At 44.7% G+C, this 14,861-nt stretch overlaps 1 protein-coding gene and 1 long non-coding RNA gene across 4 annotated transcripts in view; one reads left to right on the forward strand and one right to left on the reverse strand.

Moving 5' to 3' along the window:
* The window catches only part of LOC128096305 (uncharacterized), a 26,547-nt gene extending 16,538 nt beyond the window's left edge, over nt 1-10,009 (reverse strand). The window contains exon 1 of the long non-coding RNA XR_008213595.1: nt 9,316-10,009. This is a non-coding gene — a long non-coding RNA (uncharacterized LOC128096305). The remainder of the gene's footprint in view (nt 1-9,315) is intronic.
* Tp53inp1 (tumor protein p53 inducible nuclear protein 1) overlaps nt 1,210-14,861 on the forward strand; it is a 19,214-nt gene continuing 5,562 nt past the window's right edge. The window contains exons 1-4 of one of the 3 annotated variants that reach the window (XM_052715721.1): nt 1,210-1,325; nt 10,016-10,267; nt 10,935-11,292; nt 13,967-14,004. In XM_052715721.1, coding sequence (XP_052571681.1) covers nt 10,159-10,267; nt 10,935-11,292; nt 13,967-13,988 — 489 coding nt within the window. In that variant the 5' untranslated portion in view covers nt 1,210-1,325; nt 10,016-10,158 and the 3' untranslated portion in view covers nt 13,989-14,004. Of the gene's footprint in view, nt 1,326-1,348; nt 1,761-10,015; nt 10,268-10,934; nt 11,293-13,966; nt 14,005-14,861 lie in introns of those variants that run through there. The other 2 variants (XM_052715719.1, XM_052715720.1) reach the window with 2 other exon arrangements.

Consider the following 14,861-nt stretch of genomic DNA (forward strand, 5'->3'; position numbering starts at 1 on the left):
CACGGGGTCTTTGTCTCAGGTCAAGAGAAGAGAAAGCAGTCAGACATTTGATTCTTTATCTATCTCTAGCCCGTCTGGTTCGTCTCCCCCTAGGGATCTGTCTACTCTGACGCCCGACCCTTTAACACAGCTCCTCATGTTGTAGTGGACCCCAATCATAAAATTATTTTCGTTGTTACCTCATAACTGTAATTTTGCTACTGTTACGAATCATAACGTAAATATCTGTGTTTTCCAATGGTCTTAGGTGACCCTTTGAGGGTCGTTGGACTGCCAAGGGGTTGAGACTCACAGGTTGAGAACCACTGGTCTAGCTGCTGGTCCCTTAGAGGCAGACCACTTGGGCTCCCATCAACACGACTCTCCCAGTTAAGCCGTCTATATGTGTGCAGTAGAGCTTTGCTTTGGAAACCCTGTGTAAGTGCAGTGTCTCACTTCCTTCTCACTATAAATAGCTGGTGAGTAGGTAGGTCTCATGTGAATGTCTACATTTTTCAGGCATATAAACAAGACAGGTCATAACCTCCTCAGGGCACATGAGAGATGCAGACCCCTGGAGAAGAAAGCTAATTCTCCACTCAGGGTTCCTCGCCTTCAGGCCTCCACTGGGGGCCTCCTCTGCCAGGCTTTGCCTTGCCCATAGGCAGATCTTAGGGGCAAGACCATGAGCGCCCAGTTGAAGTTCCTAAAACAGATGAGGCCCTGGCTTCCGGTCTCACTAAGGCAGGGGATGAGTGGAACACCCGCATCCCACGTTATTTGCGGCCCAGAGGTGGGTTTGCCTTCAGCACCACGGCTATTGCTTTACCTCTACACTGGCCAGACGAGCAACTGGTATCCCAACCCAGAGAAAGGGGGTTCCGAGTGCCTCGTGCCCACACTCGGAGCTCCTCACTCCACCAAAGCGGCTGGGGGGTCGGGCTCTCCCCCTCGCTCTCGCTGCCTCCCATCTCGGCCACTCCCCGGCCCCCGCTCTCTCCCCTCCTCCCACTCGCCCGGACAGCTCGGGCTCCCGCTTTGTTGCCCGGGCTTGTCTCTGCCGGGGCGCGCCGCGGGCCGGCTGCCAGGTCACGTGCGTTAGTGACAACCTCTCGCAGAGCGGCCCCGGGGGGCCCCCGCGCGGCCCATTGGTCGGCCCGGGGCTGGCGCGGCTCGGGGCGGGGCCGGGAGCCGATCAGCTGTTCCCAGAGCTGCACAACAACAAAAGGACCCGGACGGGCCGGCGGCCGCCAGGGCAGCCACCGCAGCGCAGGAGCCGGCCCGCCGCAGCTACCTCAGCGCCCGCCCGCCCGCCGCCGCCGCCGCCGCCGCTCCGCTCGGCTCACGTAAGTGCGGGCGGCGGAGGGGAGCCCGCTCCCTGCCTTCCCCACCGCCCCCTCCCTGGGGGACGCGCACGGCGACCCCGGGGACCGGCGGGTGACGGGAAGCCCGCTCCGTTACCCGGAGACCCGCCCCGGCCCCTCCTGACCTCGCGCATCCCGAGCCCGCACCTGTGGGGAGAGCACTTCCCGTCCTTCGGTCCGGTCCGTTTGGTCGCTGGCACTTGGGGTGTGCCGGGACTGCTGTGGCCTCTGAACACTTCATCTCAGACCGTCGCGACCGCCCCGGGAGGCCAGCTTTGCTTACTTAAACGGAGGAAACTTGGAGGCACAGGGAGATTAAGTAATTTTATGGCCCCACAGCCAATTAAAAGGAAACGGTGTTTACTATTTGCAGAGGGATTTCACGTGCAGTTCCTCCTTTTTGCGTCTATTTTCATGGTACGTTTACTCCGTGTAAAAGTTCAGAGTAGATTAAGGGAGAAGGAACCCCTTTCCACCTGTAACTCCTAAGGACTTCGGCGGTCCTGGCTGAAAGAGCCCTTCAGAATGCTTAGTAGTTTTAAAGAGAGGAGTGTGACTCTCGGGTCTTTGAACCGACATCATTACAGATGTCCAAGATCCCGAAATCACATGCTTGGTGATTGTAATACTTTTCACTGGCAGGTGTGAAAAACACCAGGGCCTTTTCAGTCTCAGCCACTATCATTCCAAACTTTATAATTTTCAAAGGCCCTGCTGGAAACCATGGCCTAATTTTTGTGATCAAGGTCTCTTTTGTTTTCTCCTCCAGTCTTGTATTCTTTTCTGCTTCCTGGTGTATTTCTCTTGAGAATGGCTGCTTTCAAGTCAAGCTTAACAAGCAGTGAATTACCAACCTAACTGCTCTGCCCACTGTCTTCAGACTTCGGGACAGGAGGCGATGAGCCCACAGGGGAATAATCTCCTTGTAATTAGCTAAATAGACAGAGTCGAGGTGGAACGAGCCAAGACGATGTTCTTGGCTTGGTGGGTTTTTGGGGTTTTTTTAGTTCAAAACTGGTTTTTAAATTACTTGAACCAAAGCCAAGGCTTGGTGGCCCACACCTGTAATTCCAGTGCTGGGAAGGTGGAGGTGTGAGAATCAGGAGTTCAAGGCCAGCCCTTGTCTCAGACCAAAAGAGCAAACACTTGTATTAGCGTCTTTGTTTTTCTGAACTAGTAGGTCTCTCCTTCCACCATGTAGATTCTGGGGATCCTCGGCATCAGGCTTGCCAGCAGATGCTTGCAGAGCTACCCTGCTGGCCCCAGAGAAATAGTTTTAGGATGCTTTCCACTGATACGTTTAGCCAGCTAGTATTTCAAAACTGCCAAGGAGCCACAACTGCACTCTTCAAACTTGTGGGTGCTTTTGTTGTTGTTGTTGTTAATTTGTAAATGTTTTTGGAGCCGCCTGCTGGCAGCCGAAACAACTGAAAAGTGTCTGTGAAGTTTTTTAGAAACAGACAGAAGGAGCTGGAGATCAAGTACAGGGAAAAGGCACGGGGCTGGACGGATTCCTACCCTGCCGCTGCCTCTGGATACCAGCTCTCTGGATACCAGCTCTCTTGCTTTTGAGCAAGTGATGTTCATTTCTGGGGCTCCGTTTCTTCATCACAAGACAAATAAATATTTCAACTGCCTATCACATACCATAAAACATTCTGCAAATTGTAATTCTAGTTAACTAGTATAAGACTAGTTAGTCCTACATATATATACGGGCCTTTAGAGGAAAGAACTCCAGACCCAGAGATGCTAACTGACCTGCGCAGTTTCCCTGTGAGCCTGCCTGCTATTCACCAGGCTGCTACTGTGAAATTGCTCCTGAGAAGCGGGTAGCTGTCATTCTCATGTTAAGGATGGGAAAACTGAAGCAGCAAGAGGCATGTAAATACCTAATCCCCACATGCTGTAGAAGGACCAAATTCAAAAACCAGCAATTAAGTTCACACCATACTCTTTCCCCAAGAATGCATCTCAAAAATGAGAAAGGCATGCCAGCAAGATCTTACAAGCTAACAGCTCCGCTCTAAGTTCTCAAAGAATATTCTTACCCAAAAGTAAACTCAGCCACTTTCTCTGCCCACAAAACAGTTTCTACTCATATGATGTGAAAAACAGGAGAAAATGTTAAATTAAAAACATAATGACTTGCAGGATGGCAGTGGCAAACACCTTTAAGTCCAGCACTTGGGAGGCAGAGGCAGGCAGAAGTCCCTGAGTTGGCGGCCAGGCTGGTCTACAGAGTGAGTTCCAGGACAGCCAGGGCTGTTAACACAGAGAAACCTTGTCTCAAAAAACAAAACAAAACAAAGATGACTTTTTTTAAAATTATGCCTATGGGGGGGGGGCAACTAAAAGAACCAGGGCCAATGCTAGCAATGACTGAACAAGGTGGTGGACTAGATCCACCCCCATTTTCTCAACTTCTATGATGTGGTTTTGTCCATCTTATTAAGAAAAAGATACAGTTTTTGGAATGAGGATGGAGGTATTTTAAAGGAGGCAAGCAGCAATGGGTAAATCTGCCTTGATCAATACTTGAACCCAGATAATTTCTTTCCTATCCAGAGGCTTCCAAGTAGCTCAGAGTAGCAGGCTGCCTCCTCCAGCTTCTCTGGCCTCTTCACTAAATTCCACAGCTATATTTGTCAGTCTGTCCTCTTGGGGATTCATGTTTTCTCTGGAACTTTCATTATAGTTTTACTACTGCCCTCGAGTTATAAATGTGTCCCTGACTGTAAGGGGAAACTCAAAACCCTGCTGTCTCTACTTGTCTCCACATACAACCTGCTCTCCTCGGGAGCTAACATCTCTGGTAGGTGTTAAGGTAAAAAGAATAGTGACAATTATGAAGGACATTCTCTGGGTCATCGGTGGGAGGATAGGATGGTAAAGTTTTGGAAGACTTAAAATGTTTTATCACACCCATGTACAGAGACAGACAGAGACAGGGAACATGCATGAAGGTACCTGCAGAGGCCAGAAGAAGGTATGTAGCCATCTGTAGCTGGAGTTACAGGCAGCTGTGAGTCACCTGATGTGAGTGATGGGAATCAAACTCTAATCCTTTTGGGAGGCAGCATACACTCTTAACTGCCTACCTATCTCATTAGCCCCTAGGAAAAAATTTTTTTTCTTTTTTTTACAACAGCACTGTCCTATGTGGATGTTTAAATTTTCTTTTTTATTATTATTATTTATCTATTTATTTATTTATTTATTTTGTTTTTTGGAGACAGGGTTTCTCTGTGTAGCTTTGGAGCCTCTCCTGGATCTCACTCTGTAGCCCAGGCTGCCCTCGAACTCACAGAGATCCACCTGGCTCTGCCTCTCGAGTGCTGGGATTAAAGGTGTGCGCCACCACTGTCTAGTAGCTATGTTTAAGTGAAGGGGAAAATGAAATTAATTTTATTAGCATAATTTATTTAACCATAACTATCAAGACATCATTACACTAACATGTAATTGATGTAAAATTATTGAGATAATGTTTTCAGTACAAAAAATCTTTCAAGTACATTCCAGTGTATACCTTATATGAGTAGCATAATCAGATGCAAAGTCCTCACTGGAAATACTTAAACTATATTTAGATTTTTGCTTTATGAATAGTTTACTGAGCTGGGCGATGGTGGCACACCTCTAATCCCAGCACTCTCGACGCAGAGGCAGGTGGATCTCTGTGAATTTGAGGCCAGCCTGGTCTACAGAGTGAGTTCTAGGACAGCCAGAGCTACACAGAGAAAACGCTGTCTCGAAAAACAAACAAACGAAGAATAGCTTACTGAGGATACAAAGGAGAAGTTGGCTGGCAAAAGCTAGAATACTCCCTGCCTGACTTTGCTTTTAGTTACCAGAGTTTACAGTTGAAAAAGGAGGCTCACATATGGTATTTGTCCTAGACATAACTGAAAGTTTTCTGCAGTTTGACTCAAATATCAGTTTAAGTGGGTTAAAATTTAAAATTTGTAATGGGTATGGTGTGTATACCTTCAATCTCAGGACTGGGGAGGCGGAGATAGGCGGGTCTCCTGTGTGTTTGAGGCTAACCTGGTCTACATCGAAAGTTCCAGGCTACCCAGGGCTACATACATAGTAAAGCCCACTCTTAAAAAAAAAAATGAGGGATTAGCAAGACAGTTTAGTTTTTTTTTTTTTTAAAGATTTATTAATTATGTGTACAGTGCTCTGTCTGCATGTATCCCTGCAGGCCAGAAGAGTACACCAGATCTCATTACAGATGGTTGTGAGCCACCATGTGGTTGCTGGGAATTGAACTCAGGAACTCTGGAAGAGCAAGCAGTGCTCTTAACCTCTGAGCCATCTCTCCAGCCCGACAGTTTAGCTTTTAGAGCATACTGTTCTTCCCGAGGACCAGAGTTTGATTACTAGGACCCACAGGGTGGCTGCCCACTGCCTGCAACTCCAGCTCCAGGAGGATCTGACACCTCTGGCTTTCTGGACACACATAATTAACAACTAAAAATCTTACCTGGGAGATGGTGGCACCTTTAATCCCAGCACTTGGGAGGCAGAAGCCAGACAGATCTCTGTGAGTTCAAGGCCAGTCTCGTCTACATATTGAGTTCCAGGACAGCCAGAGCTACATAGTGAGACCCTGTCTTGAAAAAAAAAGAAAGAAAGGAAGAAAGAAAGAAAAAATACCCCCTCCCCGCAAAAATTAAAAATCTTTTTTTACCCAACAGAAGTTTTAAAAGTTAAAATTCCAGCACTCAGGAGGCAGAGGCAGGTGGATCTCTGTGAGTTCGAGGCCAGCCTGGGCTACAGAGTGAGTTCCAGGAAAGACGCAAAGCTACAGAGAAACCCTGTCTCGAAAAACAAACAAAACAAAACAAAAAAGTTAAAATTCAGTGTCTTGGTCACAGAAGTAAAATACATAGGATGGTTTATCTGATATATTTGGTGGTAGCCTTGATGGAGTTTGGTGTCCAGGGTTCCACTCTCTAGCACCTGGTTGTCCCTGGCAATACCTACTTCTATATATATGCCAGAAAGCCTCATATATAGTTAGAGCATCTTCACATTATGATTGTATTAGTTGTGGACCCTTGTGGAGGCAATCCTGTCCATTCCTCCTGTTTTGCTCAGGGAGACTGAGGCTCACAAGGATTAATTCACACAGTTCCAGCCACCCATGGTAGTGCCGGAGGTTCCCCTGCTGGATCCTAGACTAGCACTCTCACTTCTTCCTAGGACTGCATTCTGAGTCCTTCTCAAGGCTCCCAGGTGTGTCGTGTAAATACCAGCAGTGACTCCATGAGCGGAAGACAAGTTCTTTACCTCCCATTGCTGGTCCCTGGAGAGAAATGTGACGTCAAGACAACAAGCATGTGACTTGTGCTGTGTCTCACAGATCTTCAGGAGTAGCCTGTCTGTGGCAGAGTCCAGATACTACAGGCTTAGCCAACCTCTCTGTGTTTGGCTGTAGCCAAAGGGGGCAGATTGCAGCTGCCCCAGTAGCCTGGACCCAGCCACATTTTGTGGCTTGTAGCCACTGATAAGGCCTAAGTCCCAGTGCCTTGTCCCCAGGTAAGTGGAGGACAAAGCTCTCACTCAGGGTGACTGAAGAGGCCCCTGAGAAGTTCTCCCCACTCTGCCGCAGCTCTAGCTAATGAGAGCACAGAGCCTGAGCCTTATGCTCAGGACAATGGAGAGGGCTCTCTAAGCTCCTGCAGCACAGCTGTGCTTGGGCTGTTGTCTGCCCTCATGACCGAAGAGACATTGGAAATGCTTGAAAATGTATCTTTAGTCCCCCTTACATGCTCAAAACCCTTCACATGCACCCAACCTCATAAGGACTCATCCCTTGGTTTCAGGCAGACTGCACAGTCTACCTTTTCTATTAATTTCTCCGTTTAGCATGCAGCCCTCATGATCTGAGCATGCTGTTTCCCAGAAGGTTTCAAGAAAACTGGTTATGCAAGTGACATTTCCTGTTTACCCACATTTAATAATTAATGATTGAGGATGGTGCATTACAACCACAGTGTCTTAATGTCATTTGTTTGAGATGTTTTACCTTTGTGTGCCAGATAGTTGTGGCAGTCTATTCTATACATAGAGAATGGCACCAGGTTGTTAGCAGCAGCAGTCAACTATTCTCTTAAGTGAAAAATGGTTTTGAAGGTAAGCTGGGCTTTGTATCTCATGTATGCAATCCTAGCTAGCTGATGCAGAAAGATCACTATGAGTTCCAAGGCAACCTGGGCTAAAGCTGTTGACAAAAAAAAAAAGACAAGCGCCAGTTGTCATTCCTCTTGCATTGACAGCTCCTACATTTGTACTGCCAGCCGAACCACACCCCCAAACTTGTGTTCTACTGCCCAACATCTCTAGCTGTGTCACCATGCACTCCCCTAACTCAGCACAGCAGCATCCATCCTGTACTTTCTGTGGTATCCCTGCTCTCTAAATGGTCCCACCATGACTCAACTTATCCAGAATCTGGTTCTTCCTGACGACACCCCTTTTACTTATTTATTTAAAAATAGGATTTCACTATGTACCCCAAACTGGCCAAGGAATATGGATCCTCTTGTCAGTCTGTCAAGTGCTGTGGTTACAGATAGTATTTCCATGCCTGGGTTCTCTTTTCTTTTTTTTTTTTTTTTTTTTGGTTTTTCGAGACAGGGTTTCTCTGTGTAGCGCTGGTTGTCCTGGATCTCACTCTGTAGCCCAGGCTGGCCTTGAACTCACAAAGATCCGCCTGGCTCTGCCTCCCGAGTGCTGGGATTAAAGGTATGTGCCACCACCGTCCTGCGGGTTTCTCTTCTTAATTTCTTCCCTATAAGGTCCTGCAGGAAATGGTCCCCAGCTTGTTCTTTTGACCATCTGTCTGGATGTTGAGCCTTCTGGGCAATGCCATGCTCTCACTTATGTAGGCTTCCATAGTGTCTGTCGGCTCCTTCTCCACTGCGAATTTCTCAGCTATCCAGTGTTACTTACTGGAGAGCTGCACCAGGGAGGTCTGAGGACCATCTGGCAATTCTTTCTGCTACCTCAGTAACTGCACTATTTCACTTCCTGTGTGGTTCTTGTTCACTGCTGGTTCCCCTGTGCTCAGCACTATGCCTTATACATAGTAGGTACTCACTATTTGTAGAATAACAGTTGCCCTATCCAGAGAACTTTGTGTCAAGACTCTTGCCAAGCATGCTGCCTGTATAATCTCACTTAACAAGAGTAGATCAGGGAATGTTGTTGGCCTGGAGTAGAATGAGAGTTAGGAATAGCAAGTAGATTTAGGCTATTTGTGTAGCCGGAGTCCACAGAACTTGCTGGTAGTTTGGACAAGGGACCGAGTGGCTTCAGAGCTGGTAGGAAGTAGCAAAGAAAGATAATCTCGAGGAAAAAACTAAAAATGCTTCTTGATGTGTTTTCCGTTTACTGTGCTATTGGTAGCCAGATAGATATGGGCACTTATATCTGTAACTCTGTGCTTAGATAAAACAAGCTGGGTTTCCTATTTAGAACTCACCAGAACTACCTGAGGTAGGAGCCATAACCAACTGAAACTGTAACTTCCTAAGTCTTTTTAAAGACAGTGTGTGTGTGTGTGTGTGTGTGTGTGTGTGTGTGTGTGTGTGTGTCACATGGGTGGAGGTGGGAGCATCACCTGTGTACGCTGCTTCTTTCCTTCTACTGGTGGGGATCAAATTTACATCCTAGACTCAGAAGCAAGTGCCTTTACCACGGAGCTGCCTCACTGGTCATCTTCCTAAGTTTCTGTGTTTTAAGGTTTATTTATTTTATATGTGTACGTGTTTTGCCTGCATGTATGTATATGTACTGTGTATATGCTGGTACCCTCTAAGGTCAGAAGAAGGTGTCAGATCCCCTGGAACTAGAGTTACAGATGGTTGTTGTCTTAATTAGGGTTTCTATTGCTGTGAAGACACCTCGACCATGCAACTCTTATAAAGGAAAACATTTCATTGAGGTGGTGACTTACAGTTCAAAGGTTCAGTCCATTTTCATCATGATGGGAAGCACGGTGGCATGTAGGCAGACATGGTGATGGAGAGGTAGCTAAGAGCTCTACATCTGGATCTGCAAGCAGCAGGAAAAGATTGAGAGCTATACTAGGCCTGACTTGAGCTTCTGAGACCTCACAGCCGGCCCCAGTGACATACTTCTTCCAACAAGGCCATACCTCCCAATGGGCAGTCCCTATGAGCCTGTGGGGCCATTTTCATTCTAACCACCAAAGTTGTAAACTACCATGTGGGTGCTGGAAACTGAACTGCAAGAACCACCAGTGATCTTAACCCTATCTATCCCTCCAGCCCATCTGCCTAAGCTGTAAAGTGAAAGGGGAAAACCAGGATTTGAGTCCCATATACACACTGATTCCTGAACCACCCCACAGAGAATCGTGTTGCCAGCCCCAGGTCTTGCAGTTACGTTTCTACAGTGTGAATTTCCCCATGCCAGTAATAGTTGTTTCCAAAGCTAAATTATGCTATTCTTATAGATTTCAAATATGAGGCTTGCTTGAAGTCATACACGAAGAACACAAAACAGCAGGATAATGGGGTGGGGAGGATGAGCACCTGGCACCGTGGTAGAAGCGAGAGGATTAGGAGTCAAGGCCAACCTTGTCTCAAAAACCCTCACAACAGATACAAATAAATAACTTTGTTTTATTTTAGGGATGACCACTCTTGTTCTTCACCTAAGTTGGAGAAACACTGCACTTTAATCTCCTGCCTTGTGCCATCAGGCCAACTGAAGACAGGGTTTTGAAATCTCAGCTATCAAGTTTTCCAGCCAAAGTCTCAATCTTGCCTTAACAATGTTTCAGAGACTGAACAAAATGTTTGTAGGTGAAGTTGCTACTTCCAACCAAGAACCAGAATTTAGTGAGAAAGAAGATGATGAATGGATTCTTGTTGACTTCATAGGTAAGGTGTACTCAACAATTAATCATCACAACACAAGGGGCATCCAGCAAGCTAAGCTATGTAGCTAAGGCTAACCTTAAACTCTTGGTCCTCCTGCCTTCATTGCCCACTCACTAGGATTATAGACACACCCCACCACACCTGGCTCAAGCACTAGAGTGCTTTTCTACACACACACACACACACACACACACACCCTCGTGTGCACTCAAACATGGATGTGTACATATATACAAAGAATGTGTGAACTCTTAAATGTAATTTTTAAGGTTTAAGAGTAAATAAATAAGGACATTCCAAAAACTTTCAGGAAACATTTTGTGCCAGACAATCCAGTCAGTAAAACTGACTGACGTCAGACTTTCCAGTTTTGCAACTCCCAAAGCCTGGTGCAAGCAGAGGCGCTTTAATGGGAAACCCTCACGAGCAACAGGAACCCACGGGGCTCATACTGTGTTTATCTGCCAGAATATAAAGTCCTAAAGCCATTCCTTAGTGCCAGTATAACTATACATAGGTTAGAAATGAATTTATAATTGTTACAAGCAAAACTTGCCTTTGTAAGCATCTTCTAATATAGTATTGTCCTTTCTTCTGTTGTGAACTTGGATGACTCTGCCACAACTGAATGCTCATCCTCCCATGTGCAATGTGGATCACAATCTAGACACTTGCACTGGTTTCTCAGCCGAGGAAGAGGAGGAAGATGATGACATCAGTGAAGAGTCCCCAGCAGAGCACACATCAGTCTTCTCCTGTTTACCTGCATCTCTGGAGTGTTTGGCTGATACCAGTGACTCCTGCTTCCTCCAGTTTGAGTCCTGCCCAATGGAGGAGAGCTGGTTCATCACCCCTCCCCCATGTTTTACAGCAGGTGGATTAGCCACTATCAAGGTGGAAACAAGTCCTATGGAAAACCTTCTCATTGAACATCCCAGCATGTCTGTGTACGCTGTTCACAACCCCTGCCCTGGTCTCAGTGAGGCCAGCTGTGGGAATGAGGACTACAACTCGAGCAGCCCCAGGTATGTTGCAAGCACTTCCTAATCTCTGCACGGCAGTCTGCTAAGCAAAGAGTTTATTTCTGCACAGTACAAAGCTAAGGCTTTGGAAGATAAAAAAGTAATTGTGTTAGAGATTTACTTAAGTAACATGGTCAAGGCTATAATTGCAGCATGCAGGTCAGGATTGAGTTTTATAAGGTTATTAATTATAGCATGGCTCAGTTGTATAAAAGAGAACTATCTCACTTACAAAATTATGCTACTGAAGGAAAATTAAAAAAGACTAGTATTTCTGATAAGTATATTAGAATATAATTCTAGTATATTATAGACTCAATTATTTAGGGTATCAAATTCACCTAAAATATGTCTCAAAAATTTATTTACTTCCACATCTCTTAGCTAAACCACCTTAAATGGTGCTTAACCTAGAAAATCCAGGTATTTGTTCCAACGGTTGTCCTCAGATTTCACACTGCAGTGATGTTGTTATATGGCAGTCCAAAATGGAGAGTTGAGGGCCCAGTAAGCTCAGGGAAGAGAAGTCAGTAAAGATTAGTGTGTCACAAATCAACCTTCCAGATACTCTGTGGCCTTTATCAAGAGAACATTTTCAGCAGTACATCTGAGACGATTCCCACCTCTCCATCTCACTCGCTTAGAACCTGGCCCGTCAGTCATGCATGTCAGTGGAACATGCCTGTAATAGCAAACCACATTGTGAGGATTGTCCCTGACTTACGCCTTCTCTGGATTCTTTGGAGTACTTCACTGTCATCCAAAGGCCTCCTTTTGGATAGTTCAGGCCATGACTCCACTGGCCCACTGTATATAGCTTGTTTCCCATCTATGGAGTAATAACTAAACCCAGGCAACGTTAAGCTTTCCAGAGTTGCTACTCTCCCAAGTCTCAATACTACAGATGCACTTTAGCAAGGCTAAATACATTTCCTCTTACTTGTACCAAACCAAAAATCATGTTATTACAGTTACATAATACCAGGCATAAACTGGGACTTCAAGTGGCACATTTTTGAAAGCCATAACTTTGCTGAGTTAAGTGTTTTTCAGCATCCCAACAAACATTTAAAATATAACTTGTTTGGAGGTGGTGGTGATTTAATTGCTTTACATTGGCTTTAAGCAGATTTCTTCAGTTCTTAAAAATTCAGGCTGGAGGGATGGCTCAGAGGTTAAGAACACCGGCTGTTCTTCCAGAGGTCCTGAGTTCAATTCCCAGCAACCACATGGTGGCTCACAACCATCTGTAATGAGATCTGGCTCCCTCTTCTGGCCTGCAGGGATGCATGCAGACAGAACATTGTATACATAATAAATAAATCTTAAAAAAAAAAAAAAAATTCTTCCCTACTGATTGTGATTGCATCCACCCAAGAATGACTAGGGGCTAGAGAGATGGCTCAGTTGTTAAGAGCACTGTCTGCTCTTTGAGATGACCCAAATTCAATTTCCAGCATCCATATGGCAGCTAACTGTAACTCCAGGCCCTGGGGATGACGCCATCTTCTGGCCTTTATGGGTACTACAGACACGTGGTGCACAGATTTATTTACATGCAACCACAACATTCATACACACAAAACAGAAATAAGTAAAATCTCAAAAAAAATTTTTTCAAGAAAAGAATCTAACATGATTAATCTGACATGGTCACTGTAAGTTTATTTATTGGCATTTGATGTTTTTAAAGTACACATGTATGTAATTGGCAGTTTTGCAAAGTAATGTTATAGCATACATTGCCAAAAATTTAAATACGCAGAAATTTCACAATTTGAAATGGCATCCCTCATGACCCACAGAGGAATACTATTAACACCCTGGGCATGTCCTAAGTTGTTTTTACTATATAGGCTCATTTCAGTACCTGTCACCTTTACTTTGAACCCAATGGATTCTATACTATTTTATTAGACATGATACTCACCATTGTGTTTTACCAAATTTTCACTTCATCTTACCAAATCATACTTTAATCTTCCCCTGAAGAGCCTATGTCTAGAGTATTTCAGCTTTACCCGAACCATCATCTTTATCCAATTTAATATCCACTTAACCCCTGTATTTAGGGGTTAAGTGTTTGATATCAGATGCCACAAGGAATTGGATTTGCATTCCTGTATCATACATATTGACATGTAGGATCAACAGATACTTTTCATAAATGAATTATCAAAGGCCAACCATGGTGACATGCTTGTAGCATTTAGGAGGGTGAGGTAGGAGGAACAGTAGTTCAAGGGCAGCTTGGAATACATAGTGAGATCCCTGTCTCAAAAAGAAGTGTGTTTTTGTATTTCTAAATCAAGGTAGAATTCGGTGTTACCAAAATGGCAAGACTATTTATGTAGCAAACAGTCTGCTTTGCAAGCAAGCAATAAACCATGTTTTTCAATATTACTTCCATTCTGTCTGTCCTCAGGGATATTAGTATAAACCACATGAGTATGATGCTAAGTACTTACAATGGCTTTAGAGTATACATTTTATTGCATCTTAGCCTTTACAAACATTGTTTGTGAATGTTTATGATACCATAATTTTAAGTAATGTCTTCAGTTTCCCATAGTAAATCAGTCTTAATAAAGAAAAATGACCATGTCCTAGTAGTAAAATTAAAATGGCATTTTAAATCTTACTAGTGATTTAATAGTTCACCATTTAACATTTGTAGGGCCAGGAAAAGCTGCTTATAAGACTCATGGGCACAGAGTAAGTATGTTCATTTTGAGACTGTATGATCTGTTACCAGTCTAAGCAGGGAGACCAGGAACCCAAATGCCTGCCTTCTAAAAATCATTGCATTTATAGTAGCTTCTTTCTATTTGCTTCTTTTTTGTTTTTCCCTACTGCTAGGGATCAAGCCTTGTACGTACTAGACAAGCACTCTACCATTGAGCTATACTGCCACCCAACCCTCTGTTAATTTCTTTTTTTTTTAAAGATTTATATTTATTATGTATACAGAAGAAGGTGCCAGCTCTCATTACAGATGGTTGTAAGCCACCATGTGGTTGCTGGGAATTGAACTCAGGACCTCTGGAAGAACAGTCAGTGCTCTTAACCTCTGAGCCACCTCTCCAGCCCCTCTGTTAATTTCTTAATGGGATCTGTTTTAGTTCATTTCCTCCCACCATTTTAGGTAAAATATGTAACTGCCTTCCTGAATAAAAAAACTGGTAAAAATCTTAAAACTCAAACTGGGATATAGCTCAGTTTGTAGAGTTCTTGTCTGGTGCACAAGAAAACCTGGGTTCAGTTGCCAGTGAATAAACTGGACTTGGTGGTACACACCTGTAAACCTAGCCCTGGGAGAATCAGAAGTTCAAGGTCACTCCTGGATACATTGGGAGCTTGAAACCAGCCTGTGTTAGAGACCCTCAGTCCTCATCGTTACAGTTTTGCTGGGAATGTTGCTCACCTGTCAAGCATTTGTCAATTATGCAAGAGGCCTGAGATCAATACACAGCACTGCAGAAAATTAACTTTGTTATTAATGTATACAACCATGTTCCAATATACATGTTGTGTAAATGCCATTCCAAAATATGCCCTCCTGTGGTATAAAT

The sequence above is a fragment of the Peromyscus californicus genome, unplaced genomic scaffold, assembly GCF_007827085.1.
Source record: "Peromyscus californicus insignis strain IS unplaced genomic scaffold, ASM782708v3 Scaffold_5__1_contigs__length_169319896, whole genome shotgun sequence".
NCBI classification, from domain to species: Eukaryota; Metazoa; Chordata; class Mammalia; order Rodentia; family Cricetidae; genus Peromyscus; species Peromyscus californicus.